The sequence below is a fragment of the Mobula hypostoma genome, chromosome 4 (genome assembly GCF_963921235.1).
Source record: "Mobula hypostoma chromosome 4, sMobHyp1.1, whole genome shotgun sequence".
Lineage (NCBI taxonomy): Eukaryota > Metazoa > Chordata > Chondrichthyes > Myliobatiformes > Myliobatidae > Mobula > Mobula hypostoma.
Window position 1 is genome coordinate 201,108,622 of NC_086100.1, and position 21,716 is coordinate 201,130,337.

Consider the following 21,716-nt stretch of genomic DNA (forward strand, 5'->3'; position numbering starts at 1 on the left):
TGCATTTATTGTTTTGGAAACTTGTTCTGTTTTCAACTGCCAGGCAAGAATTTTATGTGCTCTCTCACCTAACTCATAATACCTTTGTTTAGTTCTTATAATTGCCTTTTCCGTTTTATATGTCTGAAGCGTATTATATTGTAACTTCTTATTGACAAGTTGTCTTCGTTTTTCTTCTGACATATATCTTTGAGATTCTTTTTCTATTTTTGTAATCTCTTTTTCCAATTGATCTAGTTCTGCCATATATTCTTTCTTAATTTTAGACGTATAACTTATTATCTGGCCCCTAAGATATGCTTTCATCGCATCCAATAATATAAATTTATCATCCACTGAATGAAAATTTGTATCCAAAAAAAATTGAATCTGCTTTTTCATAAAATCACAGAAATCTTGACGTTTTAATAATGTTGAATTAAATCTCCATCTATAAGCCACTTCTTCCTTATCAGCCATTATTATTGTCATTAATAAAGGGGAATAATCTGATAATATTCTTGCTTTATATTCCATATTTTTCACTCTGTATTGAATATGCATTGATAATAGAAACAAATCTATCCTTGAGTAAGTTTTATGTCTATGGGAATAGAACGAATAGTCTTTCTTTAGGATTGATTCTTCTCCATATATCAATCAAATTTAAATCCTTCATCAATGATAAAGTTAAATTGACTACCTTCGATTTTATAACAGCCTTGGTTGATCTATCTAAGACTGGGTCTAAGCAAAAATTAAAGTCTCCTCCAATTAATATTTTTTCATGTGCATCCGCCAAATTCAGAAAAGCTTCTTGTATGAATTTTGCATAATTTTCATTTGGTGCATAAATATTCATAAAAGTCCATAATTCAGAAAAAAGTTGACAATGTATAATCACATATCTCCCCGCAGAATCAGTTATTACATTTTGTATTCTAATTGGTAACATTTTATTGATCAAAATTGCTACTCCCCTCGCTTTTGAATTAAATGAAGCCGCAACAACACTACCCACCCAATTTCTCTTTAGTTTCTGATGTTCTGTTTCTGATAGCTGTGTTTCCTGTAAAAAAGCTAAATCTATCTTCATTTTTTTAATATGTGTTAAGATTCTTTTTCTTTTCACTGGTCCATTAAGCCCATTAACATTAAAACTCAAAAAATTCAAAAAATTAGTCATTATTCTTAACAAAGTTACTCCAATCTAAAACATTATTTATCTTCTCAACTCTCATATTTCCTTGGGGAATCTCTTTAAACTTCACCATGTTGCTATGTGTTTCCCTCCCAACCTTCCAGGCAAAAAGAAAAGAAAAGATAGAAAGAATACAAAAAAAGAAAAAACAAAATACCCCCCCACTAATGTTGTGAATGAAAAGATACACAACACTACCCCCCTCCATTTTACGGGTCGTGGCAAAAGCCACGCTTGCACACATGATTAGCGTAGCAATCGATCAGTGCTTCTTCCAGCTGCCCCGCAACAAAAAAAAATTATATATATATATATATATATATATATATATATATATATATATACAAAATTATTGTTACTATTCCCAACTAATATTCCTCCAGTTTTAACCTTTCTTACCCCCCTCGTATAATTATATATTTATACATTCAACCAGCTTCAAAAATCCATCAAGTCCATTCTTTAACCCAATCTTCATCTTCAATTTGTCTCGCTCCCCTGGATTTGTTCTTGTATCTGGTGAATATTCAGAGAATTTCACACAAGCTGCTCTGCTTTCTGGTAGTCATCAAAAAATCTTTTTTCTCCACCAGGCAAAAAAATCTTCAAGGTTGCAGGATAACGCAGTATAAATTGATAACCATGATCCCATAGGGTTTTTTTCACTGGATTAAATTTCTTCCTTCTCTTCAAAAGTTCATAACTTATATCAGGGTAGAAAAAAACTTTGTTCCCTTTAATTATCAATGGCCCTTTTCTATCCTTGGCAGCTCGAGCAGCTGCCTGTAGAATCCTTTCCTTGTCTTGAAATCTTAAGAATTTTATTAAAATCGATCATGGATATTGGTCATCTTTTGGTTTTGGTCTTAGAGCTCTATGTGCCCGCTCAATTTCAATTGGTCGAACCTCCTCTTCCATTTGCAAAACATCCGGGATCCATTTTTGAAAAAATTCTATTGGTTTTTCTCCCTCCGTACCTTCTTTAAGACCAACAATTTTAATATTATTATGTCTACTGAAATTTTCCAACATGTCCACTTTCTCCAAGAGTCGATTTCTTTCCGAGTTCCAGACAAGCAGATCACTTTCTGTTTTTTCCACTCTATCATTCATATGCCCCATTGCTCTTTCCATCTTTTGAAGCTTCTTATCCATTTTGTCCTGTCTTTCCATAACTTTATTATAGCACATCTTCGTATCTCTAAGCTCTTCTCTTACTTTTCTTAGTTCAGCCGTTAATTGCAATAAAGCCTCTCTCATGTCTCTATCATCTCCTTTACTTCCAATCGCTTCCAATTCTTCCTCCTCTTCTTCATCTGTGTTCTCTGCAGAATCCGATTCCGACTCTGAGTCATTTTCAATTGCAGTCGCTGTCGGTTCTTGTAGTTTGCGTTGTGTCGATTTGCGCATGCGCTCTACTTTGTGCAAGCGCATTTCTGGTGTCGTCTTCGAAGAACCCGTTGCCACCACCATTGCTCCCTGTTCTACCGAAGGAGATCCAACCTGAGTCCGAGGCTCCATCGTTGCAGTAGGCCCTTTTTTCTTCCCGTCTCGCGGCTGCTTCACAACAGCAGACTTCTTTTGTTGCGGTTTAGGAGGCATATCGTAAAGTAATCTTACAAAGTTTATAAATAGTTTTCAGAAAATATTTACTAACTTTGTTTTGTTTAAACGGTACTTTACTGACTTGTTGCGGGAGAGCTGGATTTACACGTCTCAATCCCACGTCATCACGTGACCCCCCCCCCCATACTTTATTTATCTGAAGAAACTTTCAGATTCCTCTTTAATATTATAGGCCAGCATACTTTTGTATTCCATCTTTACCTTAATTACTTTAGGTTCTTTCTGTTGGTTTTTAAAAGCTTCCCAATCCTCTAACCTCCCACTCATTTTTGCTCTATTATTCACCCTCTCTTTGGCTTTTATGTTGGCTTTGACTTCTCTTGTTAGTCACGGTTGTGTCATCTTTCCTTTAGAGTATTTCTTCCTCTTTGGGATTATATCCTGTGCCTTCCAAATTGCTTCCAGAAATTCCAGCCGTTGCTGCTTTGCCATCATCCCTGCCAGTGTTCCTTTTCAATCATTTCTGGCCAACTCCTCTCATGCCTCTGTAATTCCCTTTATTCCATTGTAATACTGATACATCTGACTTCAACTTCTCAAATTGCAGAGTGAATTCGATCATATTATGATCACTTGCCCCTGAGGGTTCTTTTACCTTAAACTCTCTAATCAATTCTGGTTCATTGCACAACACCCAATCCAGAATAGCTGATCCCCTAGTGAACTTAACCACCAGCTGCTCTTAAAAAGCCATCTTGATTTTCCCAGTCCACCTGCATATTGGAATTCCCCATGACTATTGTAACATTGCCCTTTTGGCATGCATTTTCTGTCTCCCAGTATAATTTGTAGTCAACATCCTTGCTACTGATTGGGGTCTTTATGCAATTCCCATCAGGGATTTTACCCCTTGCTACTCCTTAGCCCTATCCACAATGATTATGTATAGTATTTTGTGTTCATTTATTCTTTCTGTAAATGCATAAAAGTTAAACTCAGGGTAGTAAATGGTAACATCTACATACTTTGATAATAAATTTACTTTGAACTCACCATTCCTGAGCTAAAGTGATATCTGTGTGGGCTTCCTGTTCGCCTAGGTGCTCTGTTTTCCTGCCCCATCCCGCCATGTATGTGTGGCTGAGTTGGGTGTGCTTGCTAAAGAGTGCGCAGTGTGTGTGTGTGGGTGAGTTATTGGCAGTGTGGTGAATACAGTAAGGTAAGTGGAAGTGGGTCAGCTCGGACTCAGGGCTTTGTCCTTGCTGTGTGGCTTGATGAATCTATGACTATACTGTGAGAGGGTACAAGACCATCTGAGGGAGTGGCTCAGTGCCCAGTCCTTGCCACTGGCCGTATTTGTGCCCTTGTGTTCCGCGAACTCCTGCCACGTTGACACCCGTGTGTTTCCTACCATCCAGCTTTGAGACCCCCACACACTTTAGCAGCTGCACCCGCGATGACCTGAACAGAAACCTGCTCCACGGCGGAGGCATGTGTCTCTATAACCTGCCCAACCTGAAGCTGCTGGTTGGAGGACAACAGTGTGGGAACATGTACGTGGAGGAAGGCGAGGAGTGCGACTGTGGCAAGCCCGAGGTAAGGATGGGCTCTGATGGGGATTTAACTGTAAAGTTACAGAGTATACAGCACAGAAACAAGCCTAGAACCCAAACCTATTCATGTCAACCAAGGTATCTCTCTGACCTAGTCCCATATCCCACTCAACCTTTCCTATTCATGCACCCGTTCAAGTCTTAATAATTGTAATTACATCTGCAGCTTTCACTGGAAGTTCATTCCATAGACCATAAAAGCATAAGATATAGGAGCTGGATAAGGCCATTTGGCCCTTCAAATCTGCCCAGCCATTCCATCATGGCTGATTTATTTTCCCTCTCAACCCCATTCTCCTCCCTTCGCCCCGTGACCTTTGACAGTGCAGTGGATGTTGTGTATTTGGATTTTCATAAGGCCTTTGACAAGGTGCCACACATGAGGCTGCTTAACAAGATGAGAGCCCATGGAATTACAGGAAAGTTACATACGTGGATAGAGCGTTGGCTGATTGGCAGGAAACAGTGTGGGAATAAAGGGATCCTATTCTAGTTGGCTGCCGGTTACCAGTGGTGTTCCACAGGGGTCTGTGTTGGGGCCACTTCTTTTTACATTGTACATCAACGATTTGGATTATGGAATAGATGGCTTTGTGGCTAAGTTTGCTGACGATACGAAGATAGGTGGAGGGGCTGGTAGTGCTGAGGAAACGGACAGTCTGCAGAGAGACTTAGATAGATTGGAAGAATGGGCAAAGAAGTGGCAAATGAAATACAATGTTGGAAAGTGTATGGTTATGCACTTTGGCAGAAAAAATAAACGGGCAGACTGTTATTTAAATGGGGAGAGAATTCAAAGTTCTGAAATGCAACGGGACTTGGGAGTCCTTGTACAGGATACCCTTAAAGTTAACCTCCAGGTTGAGTCAGTAGTGAAGAAGGCGAATGCAATGTTGGCATTCATTTCTAGAGGAATAGAGTATAGGAGCAGGGATGTGATGTTGAGGCTCTATAAGGCGCTGGTGAGACCTCACTTGGAGTACTGTGGGCAGTTTTGGTCTCCTTATTTAAGAAAGGATGTGCTGACATTGGAGAGGGTACAGAGAAGATTCACTAGAATGATTCTGGGAATGAGAGGGTTAACATATGAGGAACGTTTGTCCACTCTTGGACTGTATTTCTTGGAGTTTATAAGAATGAGGGGAGACCTCATAGAAACATTTCGAATGTTGAAAGGCATGGACAGAGTGGATGTGGCAAAGTTGTTTCCCATGATGAGGGAGTCTAGTACGAGAGGGCATGACTTAAGGATTGAAGGGCTCCCATTCAGAACAGAAATGCGAAGAAATTTTTTTAGTCAGAGCGTGGTGAATCTATGGAATTTGTTGCCACGGGCAGCAGTGGAGGCCAAGACATTGGGTGTATTTAAGGCAGATATTGATAGGTATCTGAGTAGCCAGGGCAACAAAGGTTATGGTGAGAAGGCGGGGGAGTGGGACTAAATGGGAGAATGGATCAGCTCATGATAAAATGGTGGAGCAGACTTGATGGGCCGAATGGCCGACTTCTGCTCCTTTGTCTTATGGTCTTATGCCATCCTTGCTAATTAAGTACTTATCAGCCTCTAAATATATCCAGTGATTTGATCTCCACAGCCATCTACGGCAAGGAATCCCACAAATTCACCAAAGAAATTATTCATTTCTGTTCTAAAGGGACATCCTTCTATTCTGAAGAAGTGCACTCTGGTCCTTTTGTCAGGCTGAAATCAGTGCCAGGGGTCATTCATTAGTGACACAGCATGAAGTTTAAAAAGAGCTTGGGAGCTTTCAGCTTTATTTCAGCAAGCAACAATTAGTATAGGGCCAATACAGTATACGGAAAGGAGGTGTAAGCAGAGCAGCCATTGTGTGAGTGGGCCAGTGTTAGAGTGGTCTGGCTTTGACTCAGCAGGCTTGGATAAGCACAGGCAGGGAGAGGTTCAAAGTAATATAACAGACAAGAGAAGATCTGCAGATGCTGGAAATCCAAAGCAACACACACAAAATGCTGGGGGAACTCAGCAGGCCAGGCAGCATCTATGGAAAAGAGTACAGTCGACATTTTGGGCCGAAACTCTTCAGCAGGACTGGAGAAAAGGAGACGAGGAGTCAGGATCAGAGGGTGGGGGGAGGGATGGGAGAAACACAAGGTGATAGGTGAAACTGGAAGAGGGAGTGAAGTGAGCTGGGAAGTTGATCGGTGAAAGAGATACAGGGCTGGAGAAGGGGGAACTAACAGGAGAGGACATAAGGCCATGGGAGAAAGTTTCTAATAAGTTCTTTTAATTCTGTTTGTACATAGCTAGTGCACTGAGAATGGATCCAGAGACAGTGATATATTCTTTGTGTGAGATGTGGAAGACGTCCAGTTTCTCTGATAACTGGTACACCGAGATGCAGCTCCTTAGAGACCCTGTTAAGGGACTGTTCCTCAACTGCTCCACCATATAGCCCATGTTCCCTGCCTACCCAATCCAACTCCTCCCTCATCTTGTTGTAGTCTCCCTTATTTCGGCATAATACACTGGTTTTAGATCAAACTATTGCACCCTTTGTTGGTATGAGAAACTCAGTCATACTGTGGTCACTCTTTCCAAGATGATCCAGAACTACAAGATCACTAATTTTACCTGTCTCACTTCACAACACCAGATTCAAGATAGCATGTTCCCTTGTAGGTTCAGTAACATTCTAAAGAAATTCGTCCTCAGCTCTGTCCTAAAAGGACACCTGTCTATTCTGAGGCTGTATCCTCTGGTCCTAGACTCTCTCACCATAGGAAACATTCTCCCCACATCCACTCTATCAATACCTTTCACCATTCGATAGGTTTCATTGAGGTCACCCCTCATTCTCTGAATCCTAGTGAATACAGGCCCAGAGCTTTTCATATGACAAGTCGTTTAATCCTGGAATCATTTTTGTGAATCTCCTTTGAACCGTCTCCAGTTTCAGCACATCCTTTCTAAGATAAGGGGCCCAGAACTGCTCACAATACTTCAAGTCAGGCCTCACCAGCGCTTTATAAATTCTCAACATTACACACTTGCTTTTAAACTCTAGTCCTCTTGAAATGAATGCTAACATCACATTTGTCTTCCTCACCATAGTCTTGACCTGCAAATTAACTAAAGAATCCTGTACAAGGATTCCCAAGTGCCTTTGCACCTCAGTTCTTTGTATTTTCTCTGCATTTAGAAAATAGTCAATACTTTCAGTTCTTCTACCAAAGTGCATGATCATGTACTTCCTGACACTGTATTCCATCTGCCACTTCTTTGCACATCCTCTCAATCTGTCTAAGCCCTTCTGCAGCCTCTCTACTTCCTCAAAACTACCTGCCCCTCCATCTATTTTCATATCGTCTACAAACTTTGCAACAAAGCCATCAATTCCATCATCCAAATCATTGACATATAACCTAAAGAGAATCGGTTCCAATACGGGCCCCTGTGGAATACCACTAGTCACCAGCAGCCAACCAAAAAAAGGTCCTTTTAATCCCACTTTTTGCCTCCTGCTAAACAGGAGGTGTTGGGTAATGAGCCTGGCCAGGTGACTGTCTGCTCCGTAGGGAACAGCGACCACAACTCCTTATCTTTCAGGATAGCTATAGATAAGGATCAATATGGTCCTTGTGGGAGAGTTTGAAATTGGAGTAGGGCAAATTGCAACAGCTTTAGGCAGGAGCCATGAAGCGTTAACTAGGAACACCTTTTTTCAGTCAAGTCCACATCAGAACATGTGGAGGGTGTTTAAAGATCAATTGCATGGAATACAGGAAAGATATGTTCCTGTTAGAAGGAAGGAAAGGGGTGGAAAGATAGAGAAACTTGGATATCCAGAGAGGTAATGATTTAGTCATAGTCATACTTTATTAATCCCGGGGGAAATTGGTTTTCGTTACAGTTGCTCCATAAATAATAAATAGTAATAGAACCATAAATAGTTAAATAGTAATATGTAAATTATGCCAGTAAATTATGAAATAAGTCCAGGACCAGCCTATTGGCTCAGGGTGTCTGACCCTCCAAGGGAGGAGTTGTAAAGTTTGATGGCCACGGGCAGGAATGACTTCCTATGACGCTCTGTGTTGCATCTCGGTGGAATGAGTCTCTGGCTGAATGTACTCCTGTGCCCACCCAGTACATTATGTAGTGGATGGGAGACATTGACCAGCAGGAAGAAAAAGTATGTAAAGCTTCAGAAGTCAGGATCAAATGAAGCACATGAGGAGTATAAAGAAGTCAGAAAAGAACTAAATAAGGGAATTAAGAAAGCCAGGAGGGGCTATGTAAAGTCCTTGGCAAGTAGGATTCAGGTGAATCCGAAGGCATTCTATTCGTACATCAAGAGCAAGAGGATAACTGGGGAGGGTGGGACCACTCAAGGATAAAGGTGGGGGGACATTTGCTTGGATGCAGAGAATGTGAGTGAGGCACTTAATGAATAGGTTGCTTCAGTATTTACCAACGAATAGGACATGGAGGACAAGGAGACCAGTGCTAAGTGTATAAATAGGTCAGAGTGTTGAGAGTTCAAGGAGGAGGAAGTGTTGGGCCTCCTAAAGAGAGGTAGGGTGTAGAAGTCCCAGGGCCTGATGGGATTTGCCCCAGGTTATTGACGCAGGCAAGAGACTAGATTGCTAGGCCCTTGACCAGTTTCTTCGTATTCTCTCTAGCCACAGGCGAGGTCCCGAAGGACCAGCCAGTGGCTATTGTTGTACCTCTATTTAAGAAGGAAGCAAAGGAAAATCCCAGGAACTATAGACCTGTGACTCTCATGTCAGTTGCAAGGAAATTGCTGGAGAAAATCCCTAAGGATAGAATATGTGAGCATTTGGAATCCCAGCACCCAACCAGGGAGAGCCAGCACGGCTTTGTGCGTTGCTGGTCGTGCCTTACCAACTTACTCGTATTTTTAGACAAGGTGACAAGAGGTTGAAGAGGGTCGGGCAGTGATATTACATACATAGATTTTAATAAGGTGTTTGCCAAAGTCCCTCATGGGAGACTAATCCAGACGATTAAGATGCATGGGAACCACAGTGATTTAATGCAGACAAGTGTGAGGTTTTGCACTTCAGTAGGACCAACCAGGGGAGGTCTTACACAATGAATGCTGGGGCACTGAGGAGTGTGGTAGAATAAAAGGATCTGGGAATACAGGTACATAATTTGTTGCTAGTGGCATCATAAGCAGATAGGGTCATAAAGAAAGCATTTGGCACATTGGCCTTTGTAAATTTTGACCGACACTTTCAATCTTATTTACATCTTTCCTGTAGGTAGGTGGCCAAAACTGCACACAATAGTCCAAAGTAGGCTTCAATACCATCTTATTCGTACTCCATGGCATCTCGTACTCAGTACATTGATTTACAAAGATCCTTCTGTTAAACGTCGACTGTACTCTTTTCCATAGATGTTGCCTGGCCTGCTGAGTTCCTCCAGCATTTTGTGATTGTTGCTTGCAAGGATGTTGCCGGGACTAGAGGACCTAAATAACAAGGAAAGATCGAATACGTCAGGATTGTATTCCTTAGAACGTAGAAGATTAGAGGGGGTTGAGTGCGGTGTACAAAATTCTGAGGGGTATAGATAGGGTAAATGCAGCAGGCTTTTTCCACTGCGGTTGGGTGGTACTACAACTGGGAGTCATGCATAAAGGGTGAAAGTTCGGAAGTTTAAGGGGAACGTGAGCAGAAACTTATTCACTCAAGGGGTTGGGAGTGTGGAATAAGCTGTCAGCACAAGTGGTGCATGTGAGCTCGATTTCAATGTTTAAGTGAAGTCTGAGTAGGTACTTTGATAGTAGGGATATGGAGGTCTATGGTCCTGGTGCAGGTCGATGACAGTAGGCAGTGTAAATGGTTTCAGCATGGATTGGATGGGCCATAGACCCTGTTTCTGTGATGTACTTCTCTATGAATCTACAAATTGGGACTTTCACGTACTGATGAAGGAAACTTTCTGAACATATTTGACAAGCTCTATCCCATCTTGTCCTTTTACAGTATAAGAGTCCCAGTCAATTTGTGGAAAGTTAAAATCACCTACTGTAATAACTTTATGGGCCAAGACTTGCACAGCACAATTATTCATTTTATTGAGGTAAACTTGGTCGCAGGAAAATATCACAGCAACAGTCTGTGATCTCTCTTCAGATTAGTTCCCCTAATCCGCCAGACTGTTGGGTGTCTGTAATACAGCCCTATATCTTTCTTATTCCACAGTTCCAGTCATTATACGTCACTCAGCAAGCTGCCTGGCCTGAAGGAGATTCTCTGACTAGTAACACCACCCCTACTCCTTTAATCCGTCCTGCTCTGTTGCGTGTAAAACAAAAAAACCTCGGAATATTGAACGGCCAGTCCTGCCCCTCCTGCAACTAACTTTATTTCAATAAAATAAAGAATACTATAAAGCCCTGCCCCATTTGATGGTGCTCATATGTTATACATGTGTAATTCATTGTGGAGGCCTGATATATTTAAAGCAAAGTTTGAAAGGTTCTTGATTTGTAAGATCATCTATACCTCATACTTGTCTGAATTCCAAAGATTCATTACCCTCTGGCTAAAGAAATTCCTCCTCAGTTCTGTTCTAAATGATGTCTCTCTATTCTGAGTCTGTGCCCTCTGGTATCAGACCGTCCCCTGTTGGAAGTCTGTGCCCTCTGGTGTCAGACACTCCCCCTGTTGGAAGTCTGTGCCCTCTGGTGTCAGACACTCCCCCTGTTGGAAGTCTGTGCCCTCTGGTGTCAGACACTCCCCCTGTTGGAAGTCTGTGCCCTCTGGTGTCAGACACTCCCCCTGTTGGAAGTCTGTGCCCTCTGGTATCAGACCGTCCCCCTGTTGGAAGTCTGTGCCCTCTGGTGTGAAACCCTCCCCCTGTTGGAAGTCTGTGCCCTCTGGTGTCAGACAGTCCCCCTGTTGGAAGTCTGCGCCCTCTGGTATCAGACTGTCCCCGTGTTGGAAGTCTGCGCCCTCTGGTATCAGACTGTCCCCGTGTTGGAAGTCTGCGCCCTCTGGTATCAGACTGTCCCCGTGTTGGAAGTCTGCGCCCTCTGGTATCAGACCGTCCCCGTGTTGGAAGTCTGCGCCCTCTGGTATCAGACCGTCCCCGTGTTGGGAGTCTGCGCCCTCTGGTATCAGACCGTCCCCGTGTTGGGAGTCTGCGCCCTCTGGTATCAGACCCTCCCCGTGTTGGAAGTCTGCGCCCTCTGGTATCAGACCCTCCCCGTGTTGGAAGTCTGCGCCCTCTGGTATCAGACCCTCCCCCTGTTGGAAGTCTGCGCCCTCTGGTATCAGACCCTCCCCCTGTTGGAAGTCTGCGCCCTCTGGTATCAGACCCTCCCCGTGTTGGAAGTCTGCGCCCTCTGGTATCAGACCCTCCCCGTGTTGGAAGTCTGCGCCCTCTGGTATCAGACCCTCCCCCTGTTGGAAGTCTGCGCCCTCTGGTATCAGACCCTCCCCCTGTTGGAAGTCTGTGCCCTCTGGTATCAGACACTCCCTGTGTTGGAAGGATCCACTCAGTGAGTACAGATGCCTTTGCCCATTAAACTAATTTTTCTCTGTTAATTTGGCAACAAATATGATTCCAAATATTGGGGATAATTCCTTCACTCTTCCACAGAGCAGAACAGCTAATTGCTTCATTTGCACTGGAGGGTGTAAAGAGAATTGGCAGCATGCTCAGACTGCACTGGAGAGATAGGCAGTGTGTTAAAGTAACTCGAGCAGAGAAACCTGCTGATATACAGGTACACTGATTGATGTGGGACTGGTACAGATAGGGAAAGAGCCTCCCCTACATTACCCTGTCCAAACCAGTTATCTTCCAAACATTATCCTAGCAGGAACTTCTTATCCAGCTGGAACTGGTTGTACATGAGGCATGGCCCCAGCATGTTCCAGTTATCCACCAAGCGGAACTCCAGCAGAAACTGGTTATACATGAGGTAGAAACCCAGCAGGATCCATTTATCCACCAAGCATAACCCCAGCAGGAACTGGTCCAATACAGGTCATGCTTCCCCAGTCTCACGTCATTTTATCGTTGTGTCCTCAGGAATGTGAAGATCCCTGCTGTCAGCCATCGACTTGCAAATTCACAGCCCGTGCCGTGTGCTCGTCCACTGGACCCTGTTGTAAGGACTGCAAAGTAAGGCTGCAAGAATTTATTGATGTTCCTTATTGTCACAGGTACTGAGGTGCAGTGAAAAACTTGTGTTGTGAGCCGTCCATAAAAATCATTCATTGTATTCACAAAATGCTGCAGGAACTCAGCAGGTCAGTCACAATCTGGGTGAACAGGTGACATTTATGCTGAGGTCCTTCGTCAGGACGGGAAGTAAAGGGGGAAGAGGCCTCAGTAAAAAGATGGGCTGAGCAGATGGAGGCAAGCTGGAAGGTGATAGGTGAAGTCAGGTGGGTGGAAAAGGTCAAGGGCTGGAGGAGAAAGAACCTGATAGCAGAGAAGAGTAGACTGTGGGAGAAAGGGAAGGAGGAGGGTCACAGGGGGAATTTAACAGGCAGGTGAGCGGAAGTGAAAGGTCGGAGTGGGGAATAGAGGGGAGGGAATTTGCTCACTGCAAGTAGAAATCGATCTGCATACGATCAGGGTGGGGATAACCAGACACAATTTAACATGCCGTTCCTCCACTCAGAGGGTGAAATCAATTTGTGGTGCAAGGGGAGGGAGGGCATGGCGGAATGAGAATGGGAAATGGAATTCAAATGTTTGGCCACCAGGAAGCCCCGATGGTATGGAGACGCTCGATGAAGTGGTTCCCTACTTTACAAGGAGTCTCACCAATGCAGGGAGACACATCGGGAGCACCGGACAAAGAGATGATCCCAGTAGATTGGCAAGACATGTTGTAAATATGGGACCACTTCATCGAGGTCTGCTGGGGTCAGGTGGAGGTGTGAGGTGTCCGTACACTGTCAGACTGGTCACGTGGAGGTGTGAGATGTCTCTACACCAGCAGTCCCCAACCACCGGGCTGCAAAGCATGTGCTACCGGGCCGCGAGGAAACCTTTCCTCATTCCCGGTCACGCCCACTGTTGAGCCATTACGCACGCGAGGTCATTACCCGCGCGTCATCCATGTCAACGCGGGAAGGAGATCAGCTCCTCGAGCTTGCAAATGACGATGGGCTGAAAAGTATGTTTGACATAACATCTCTGCCGGTATTCTGGATCAAAGTCAAGGCTAAATATCCTGAGATAGCCACGAAAGCACTGAAAACGTTGCTTCCATTTCCAACATATCTCTGCAATGAATGCAAGGAAAACTAAATTGCGGAATAGACTGGACATAAGGAGCCCCCTTCGAGTATCGCTGTCTCCCATCACCCCTCGATAGGACCGTGTTGTTGCAGGGAAACAAGCCTAGGGCTCCCACTGATACAGCGATATTGGTGTGTTGCAATGATTTTATATGTTCATATGGGGAAAATATGTGCTGTGTGTTTAATATCCAAACGTTACTTAAAATGTTATGTTGCTATTGACTTATAAGTGACTTACATAACCATATAACAATTACAGCACGGAAACAGGCCATCTCAGCCCTTCTAGTCCGTGCCGAACACTTACTCTCACCTAGTCCCACCAACCCGCACTCAGCCCATAACCCTCCATTCCTTTCCTGTCCATATACCTATCCAAGTTTTCTTTAAATGATAATATCGAACCTGCCTCTACCACTTCTACTGGAATTTTGTTCAACACTTACTTCAAGCTCCCCTGTCTTCCCCTGATAATTGACTTAACACTATATTCATGCGAGGAAAATATGCGCTGTGTGTTTAATATTAAATTCGTTAGATAAACCCTTTTAGAAATGAAATTAAGTGTATTAGCCATTTATTACCTATATTTCGGTTGTGATTAACATCCGCCCCCTGAACAGAATGGCCAAAAATGCTTTGTAGAAAAAAATCGCCACGTACACGCATGCACACACAAGTGCCCGCGCAAGGCTTCATGGTCATTGTAGTCTTTCTCGGGGTAAGCTCAACATATTTGACTGCTACTCTTGTCCGTTGGCAACCTTACCCCCTCCACTTCTGGGTCGGCCGGTCCGCAAGAATATTGTCAATATTAAACTGGTCCGCAGAGCGACAAAGGTTGGGGACTCCTGCTCTACACTGTCAGACAGGTCACGTGGAGGTGTTCCCTGAAGAAACCATGCTGACTAAGGCCTATTCTATCATGTGCCTTCATGTACCTTGAAGCCACGTCTTTAACAGTCAACTCTAACATCTACTGTACTCCGTGTGGCCAAGCTGACTTATCTACCATCAGACTTTCAGTTTCCAAACAGCCTTCTCCGTAGTAATGGCAACTTCGCACATTTCATGTCCCCTGATATCTGGAACTTTCACCCTACTACTGGCGTCTTCCATGAAGAAAACTGATGCAAAATACCTATTCAGTTCGTCTACCATTTCCTGTCCCCCATTGCTTTTTTATTTTCTCCGTGACCTTATGCCCTCTCCTATGATTCCCCTTCTCCAGCCCTGTATCTCCTTCACCAATCAACTGCCCAGCTCTGTACTTCACCCCTCGCTCTCCCGGTTTCACCCACCACCTTCTGTTTCTCCTTCCCCACCCTCTACCTTTTCACTCTTACTCCTCACCTTACTCCTCATCTCTTTTTCTCTCATCCTGCTAAAGGGTATCGGCCCAAAACATTTCTTGCCCTTCAGATTCTTTTACCTTGAGCTCTCTTATCAATACTGGTTCATTGCACAACAGCCAATCCAAAATAGCCCTAGTGAACTCAACAACGAGCTGCTCTAAAAAGTCATCTAGAAATTCCCCTTCTTGGTACCCAGCTGCAACCTGATTTTCCCAGTCGACCAGCACATTAAAATCCCCCACGATTATTGAACATTGCCCTTTTGACATGTATTTCTGACTCCCATTGTAATTTGCAGGATACATCATTACTACTGTTTGGGAGTCTGTATATAACTCCCATCATGGTCTTTTTACCTTTGCTGTTCCTTAGCTTTATTCAAAATTATTTAAAACCTCCAACCCTATGTTACCTCCTTCTGCTGATTTAATTGCATGTTTTCCCATCAGAGTGTTTCCTTGGACGTTAAGCTCCCAGTTTATAATCTTCTTTCAGCTGCAACTCAGTGATGTCTGCATCATACATGCCAATCTTTAACTGTGCTACAAGTTCAACTACCTTGTTCTGTATACTGCACACATTCATAAGACCATAAGACATAGGAGCAGAATTAGGCCATTTGGCCCATCGAGCCTGCTCCTCCATTCGATCATGGCTCATCCTTTTTTTAATCTCCTCCTCAACCCCAGTTCCCGGCCTTCTCCCCATATCCTCTGATGCCATGTCCAATCAAGAACCTATCAATCTCTGCCTTAAATGCACATAGAAACATAGAAAACTTACAGCACAATACAGTCCCTTCGGCCCACGATACTGTGCCAAACATGTACTTATTTTAGAAATTACCAAGGGTTACCCATAACCCTCTGTTTTTCTATCTTTCTAAGCTCCACACCCAATGACCTGGCCTCTACAGCTGCCTGTGGTAGCAAATTCCACAAATTCACCATCTTATGGCTGAAGAAAGTTCTCCTCATTTCTGTTTTAAATGGACATACCTCTATCCTGAGGCTGTGTTCTTTTGTCCTAGACTCCCCCACCATACGAAACATCCTTTCCACATCTACTGTCTAGGTCTCTCAACATTCGAAAGGTTCATTGAGATCCCACTCACCCTTCTAAATTCCAGCAAGTACAGACCCAGAGCCATCAAATGTTCCTCGTAAAATAACCTTTTCATTCCCAGAATCATCCTTTTGAACCTCCTCTGCACCCTCTCCAATGATAGCACATCCTTTCTTAGATCAAGAAACCAAAACTGTTCACAATACTCAAGGTGAGGCCTCACCAGTGCCTTATAAAGCCTCCACATCACATCCCTGCTCTTGTATTCTGGACCTCATGAAATGAATGCTAACATGGCATCTGCCTTCCTCACCACCGACTCAAGCTGCAAGTTAACCTTTAGCATTTTCCACACAAGTACTCCCAATTCTCTCTGCATCTCAGATTTTTGGATTTTCTCCCCGTTTAGAAAATAGTCCGCACATTTATTTCTACTACCAAAGTGCATGACCATGCATTTTCCAACATTGTATTTTATTTACCACTTTCTTGTTCTTTCTCCTAAACTGTCTAAGTCTGTCTGCACCCTACCTGTTTCCTCAACAGTACCTGCCCCTCCACTAATCTTCGTATCATCAGCAAACTTGGCAACAAAGCCATCTATTCCATTATGTGAGTCATTGATATACAGTATAAAAAGAAGCTGTCCTAACACCTGTAGCAGAGCACCACTAGTCACTGGCAGCCAACCAAACAAGGATCCTTTTATTCCCACTTGCTGCCTCCTACCAATCAGCCAATGCTCTGACTATCCCAGTAACTTTCCTGTAATACCATACAGGAACAGAAGAGATTCACTAGAATGATTCCAGAAGTGAGAGGGTTAACATATGAGGAATGTTTGTCCGCTCTTGGACTGTATTCCTTGGAGTTTAGAAGAATGAGGGGAGACCTCATAGAAACATTTCGAATGTTGAAAGGCATGGACAGAGTGGATGTGACAAAGTTGTTTCCCATGATGGGGGGAGTCTAGTACGAGAGGGCATGACTTCAGGATTGAAGGGCGCCCTTTCAGAACAGAAATGCGAAGAAATTCTTTTCGCAAGAGGGTGGTGAATCTATGGAATTTATTGCCATAGAGTGGGTGTATTTATTGGGTGTATTTAAGGCAGATATTGATAGGTATCTGAGTAGCCAGGGCATCAAAGGTTATGGTGAGAAGGCAGGGGAGTGGGACTAAATAGGAGAATGGATCAGCTCATAATAAAATGCCGGAGCAGACTCGATGGGCTGAATGGCCGACTTCTGCTCCTTTGTCTTATGGTCTTATGATATTAAAAAAGTGGATGTGCTGGAGCTTTTGGAAAACATCAAGTTCGATAAGTCGCTGGGAGTGGATGAGATGTACCCCAGGTTACTGTGGGAGGCGAGGGAGGAGATTGCTGAGCCTCTGGCAATGATCTTTGCATCATCAATTGGGACAGGAGAGGTTCCGGAGGATTGGAGTGTTGTGGATGTTGTTCCCTTATTCAAGAAAGGCAGTGGAGATAGCCCAGGAAATTATAGACCAGTGAGTCTTACTTCAGTGGTTGGTAAATTGATGGAGAAGATCCTGAGAGGCAGGATTATGAACATTTGGAGAGGTATAATATGATTAGTAGTAGTCAGAATGGCTTTGTCAAGGGCAGGTCATGCCTTACGAGTCTGATTGAATTTTTTAAGGATGTGACTAAATACATTGATGAAAGTAGAGCAGTAATGTAGTGAATATAGATTTCAGCAAGTCATTTGATAAGGTACCCCATGCAAGGCTTATTGAGAAAGTAAGGAGGCATGGGATCCAAGGGGACATTGATTTGTGGATCCAGAACTGGCTTGCCCACAGAAGGCAAAGAGTGATTGCAGATGGGTCATATTCTGCATGGAGGGTTGGTCACCAGTGGAGTGCCTCAGGGATCTGTTCTGGGGCCCTTGCTCTTCGTGATTTTTATAAATGACCTGGATGAGGAAGTGGAGGGATGGGTTAGTTTGCTGATGACACAAAGGTTGGGGGTGTTGTGGGTAGTGTGGAGGGCTGTCAGAGGTTACAGAGGGACATTGATAGGATGCAAAACTGGGCTGAGAAGTGGCAGATGGAGTTCAACCCAGATAAGAGTGAAGTGGTTCATTTTGGTAGGTCAAATATGATGGCAGAATATAGTATTAATGGTAAGACTCTTGGCAGTGTGGAGGATCAGAGGGATCTTGGGGTCCAAGTCCGTAGGACACTAAAAGCAGCTACGCAGGTTGACTCTGTGGTTAAGAAGGCGTACGAAACTTAGGAGCCGAGAGGTAATGTTAAAGCTATATAGGACCCTGGTCAGACCACACTTGGAGTACTGTGCTCAGTTCTGGTCACCTCACTACAGGAAGGACATGGAAGCCATTGAAAGGTTGCAGAGGAGATTTACAAGGATGTCGCCTGGACTGGGGAGTATGCCTTATGAGAATAGGTTGAGTGAACTTGGCCTTTTCTCCTTGGAGCGACAGAGAATGAGAGGTGACCTGATAGAGGTGTATAAGATGATGAGAGGCATTGATCGTGTGGATAGTCCGAGGCTTTTTCCCTGGGCTGAAATGGCTGCCACAAGAGGGCACAGGTTTAAGGTGCTGGGGAGCAGGTACAGAAGAGATGTCAGGGGTAAGTTTTTTTACTCAGAGAGTGGTGACTGCATGGAATGGGCTGCCAGCAGTGGTGGTGGATGCGGATACGATAGGGTCTTTTAAGAGGCTTTTGGATAGGGACATGGAGCTTCGTAAAATTGAGTGCTATATGTAAGCCTAGTAATTTCTAAGGTAGAGACATGTTCTGCACAACTCTGTGGGCCAAAAGGCCTGTATTGTGCTGTAGGCTTTCTATGTTTCTGTATGCCAAATAACATGGTGTTTCTACCTTCATTGGTGTGTGGCACAGGCAGCAATCCAGAATTTACTACCCGGGAGGTCCTGCTTCTCCGCTTTCTACCTGCTCTCTAAATTCTCTCTTCAGGACCTCATCACTTTTCCTTCCTATGTTGTTGGCACCAATTTGTACCAAGACATCTGGCTGCTCTCCCTCCCCCTCCAAAATGCTGTGGACATGAACTGAGACATCCATTCAAACAAAACACCTTCTGATCCACGGTCCATTCAAATACTACACCTTGAGTCCTGTGTTCACTCTTATCGATTTTGTCTGCCTTTTAAGTTGCAGTCCATCCTGTTGACTACAATTTTGCCCTATCATCAGCCTCTCCTTGCTAAGAGTCTCACTACACATTGCCTTTGTTTGTAAACCAACTAACTCATCTTCAGCATGATCACTCCAGTTCCCATCCCTCTGCCAAATTAGTTTAAACCCTCCCAAACAACTTTAGCCAAGCTGCCTGCAAGGATATTGGATCTCTTGAGTTCAGGTGTAACATCCCTTTTGTAAAGATCGTACCTTCCCCAGTGGAGATCGCAGTGATCCATAAAGCTGAACCCCTATCCCCTACACCAGTTCCTCAGCCACGCTTTCATCTACTGAATCATCCTACTGCCAAATACCCTCGCTGGGTCATGGCACAGGCAGCAGTCTTGTGATTACTACCCTGGCGCTTCTGCCAAGCTGTCTACGTAGTTCCTTAAAATTCTCCTCACCTTGTCGAGCTCTGTCATTGGTGACAATATGTACCAAGACTTCTGGATACTCACCCTCGCCCTTGAGAATGCCATGGACCTGATCTGAGACATCCCTAATCCTGGCACCAGGAAGGCAACATCCTCATAACATCTGGGTGTCTCTATCGCACCCACAGAATCTCGTCTCTGTTCCTCTGATTATGGAATCTCCTATCACCACTGCAGTCCTCTTCACTCTCTTCTCTTCTGATCCTCAGCACCAGACTCGGTGCCGGAGACCCGGTCACTGTGGCTGCCCCCGGAAGGACAGCCCTCTCAATAGAATCTAAAGTGGTATACTTATTACTGAGGGAATGGCCACAGGTGTACTCTACACTGGCTGTGTACTTCCCCTCCTTCCCCTGACTGTCACCCAGTTACCCATCTCCTGGTGACTACCTCCCTGTAGCTCCTGTCTACCACCTCCTCATTGTCCCGTATGTGTTGAAGGTTATCGAGCTGCAGCTCCATTTCCTTAATACATTCTCCCAGGAGCTGCAACTCGGAGCACCTGATGCAGCTGTGTTTATCCAGGAGACTGCCGGTCTCCCAGACCTCCCACATCCCACACACAGGACAAAACACTGTCCCTGGAGCCACTCTCATTGAACTGCTATGTTCACTTGACCAGATGGCGTTCAGCCCAGGGTTCCGAAGGAGGTAGAGATTGTGGAGGCTTTAGTAAAGGTCTTTCAAGAATCAAGAAGTTCCACGTGTTAGGGGCATGAAGTGCGTGAAGTTACCATAACTGAGTGAAGGTTCTTGGGAAACTGAAAGGTCTGAAGGTAGATAAGTCACCTGGACCAGCTGGTTTACACCCCAGGGTTCTGAAAGAGATGGCTGAAGAAATCACGGAGGCATTAGTAATGACCTTTCAAGGATCACCAGATTCTGGAATGGTTCTGGAAGACTGAAAAATTGCAAATGTCACTTCACTCTTCAAGAAGGGGGAGAGGCAGAAGAAAGGAAACTATCGGCCGGTTAGTCTGACTTCAGTGGTTGGGAAGCTGTAGGATTCGATTATTAAGGATGAGGTGTCAGGGAACTTGAAGGCCCATGATAAAACAGGTTGTAGTCAGTATGGTTTCATCAAGGGAAAACCTTTCATGACAAATCCATTGGAATTCTTTGAAGAAACAACAAGCAAGATAGACAAAGGAGAATCAGCTGACATAGTCTACTTGGATTTTCAGAATGCCTTTTACAAGGTACCACACATTGCACTGCCTAACACGCTATGAGCCCATGGTATTATAGGAAAGATTCCTGCATGGATAAAGCAGTGGCTGATTGGCAGGAGGCAAAGAGTGGGAATAAAGGCAGCCTTTTCTGATTGACTGCCAGTGACTAGTGGTCTGCGTTGGGACCAATTCTTCTAATGTTATATGTTAATGATTTGGATGATGGAATTGATGGCTTTGTTGCAAAGTTTGCAGAGGGTATGAAGATAGGTGGAGGGGCAGGTAGTTTTGAAGAGGTAGGCTACAGAATGATATCTAGATTGGGGAAATGGACAAAGAAATGACAAGTATAATTCAGTGTCAGGAAGTGTATGGTCATGCACTTTGGTAGAAGAAATGAAAGGGTTTATTTTCTTAATAGAGAGAAAATTTTAAAAAACTGAGGTGCAAAGGGACTTATGCAGGATTCCTTGAAGGTTAATTTGCAAATTGAGTCTGTGGTGAGGAAGGCAAGTGCAATATTAACATTCATTTCAATATAAAAACAAGGATGTAATGTTAAGGCTTTATAAATCACTGGTGAGGCCTCACTAGGAGTATTGTGAGCAGTTCTGGGCCCCTTATCTTGGAAAGGATGAGCTGAAACTGGAGAGGGTTCAAAGGAGGATCATGAAAATGATTCCAGGATTGAGTGGGTTGTCATATGAAGAGTATTTGTTGGAGCTGGGCCTGTATTCACCAGAATTCAGAAGAATGAGGGGTGACTTCATTGAAACCTATTGAATGTTGAAAGGCCTCAATAGAGTGGGTGTGGAGAGGATGCTTCCTGTGGTGGGAGAGTCTAAGACCAGAGGAC

At 44.0% G+C, this 21,716-nt stretch overlaps 1 protein-coding gene across 4 annotated transcripts in view; it reads left to right on the top strand.

Moving 5' to 3' along the window:
• Positions 1-21,716, top strand: part of LOC134345890 (disintegrin and metalloproteinase domain-containing protein 12-like) — a 221,200-nt gene that overhangs the window by 153,993 nt on the left and 45,491 nt on the right. For all 4 annotated transcript variants that reach the window (XM_063047227.1, XM_063047228.1, XM_063047229.1 and 1 more), the window contains 2 exons: positions 4,165-4,342; positions 12,413-12,505. In XM_063047227.1, the coding sequence (XP_062903297.1) occupies positions 4,165-4,342; positions 12,413-12,505 (271 nt within the window). The remainder of the gene's footprint in view (positions 1-4,164; positions 4,343-12,412; positions 12,506-21,716) is intronic.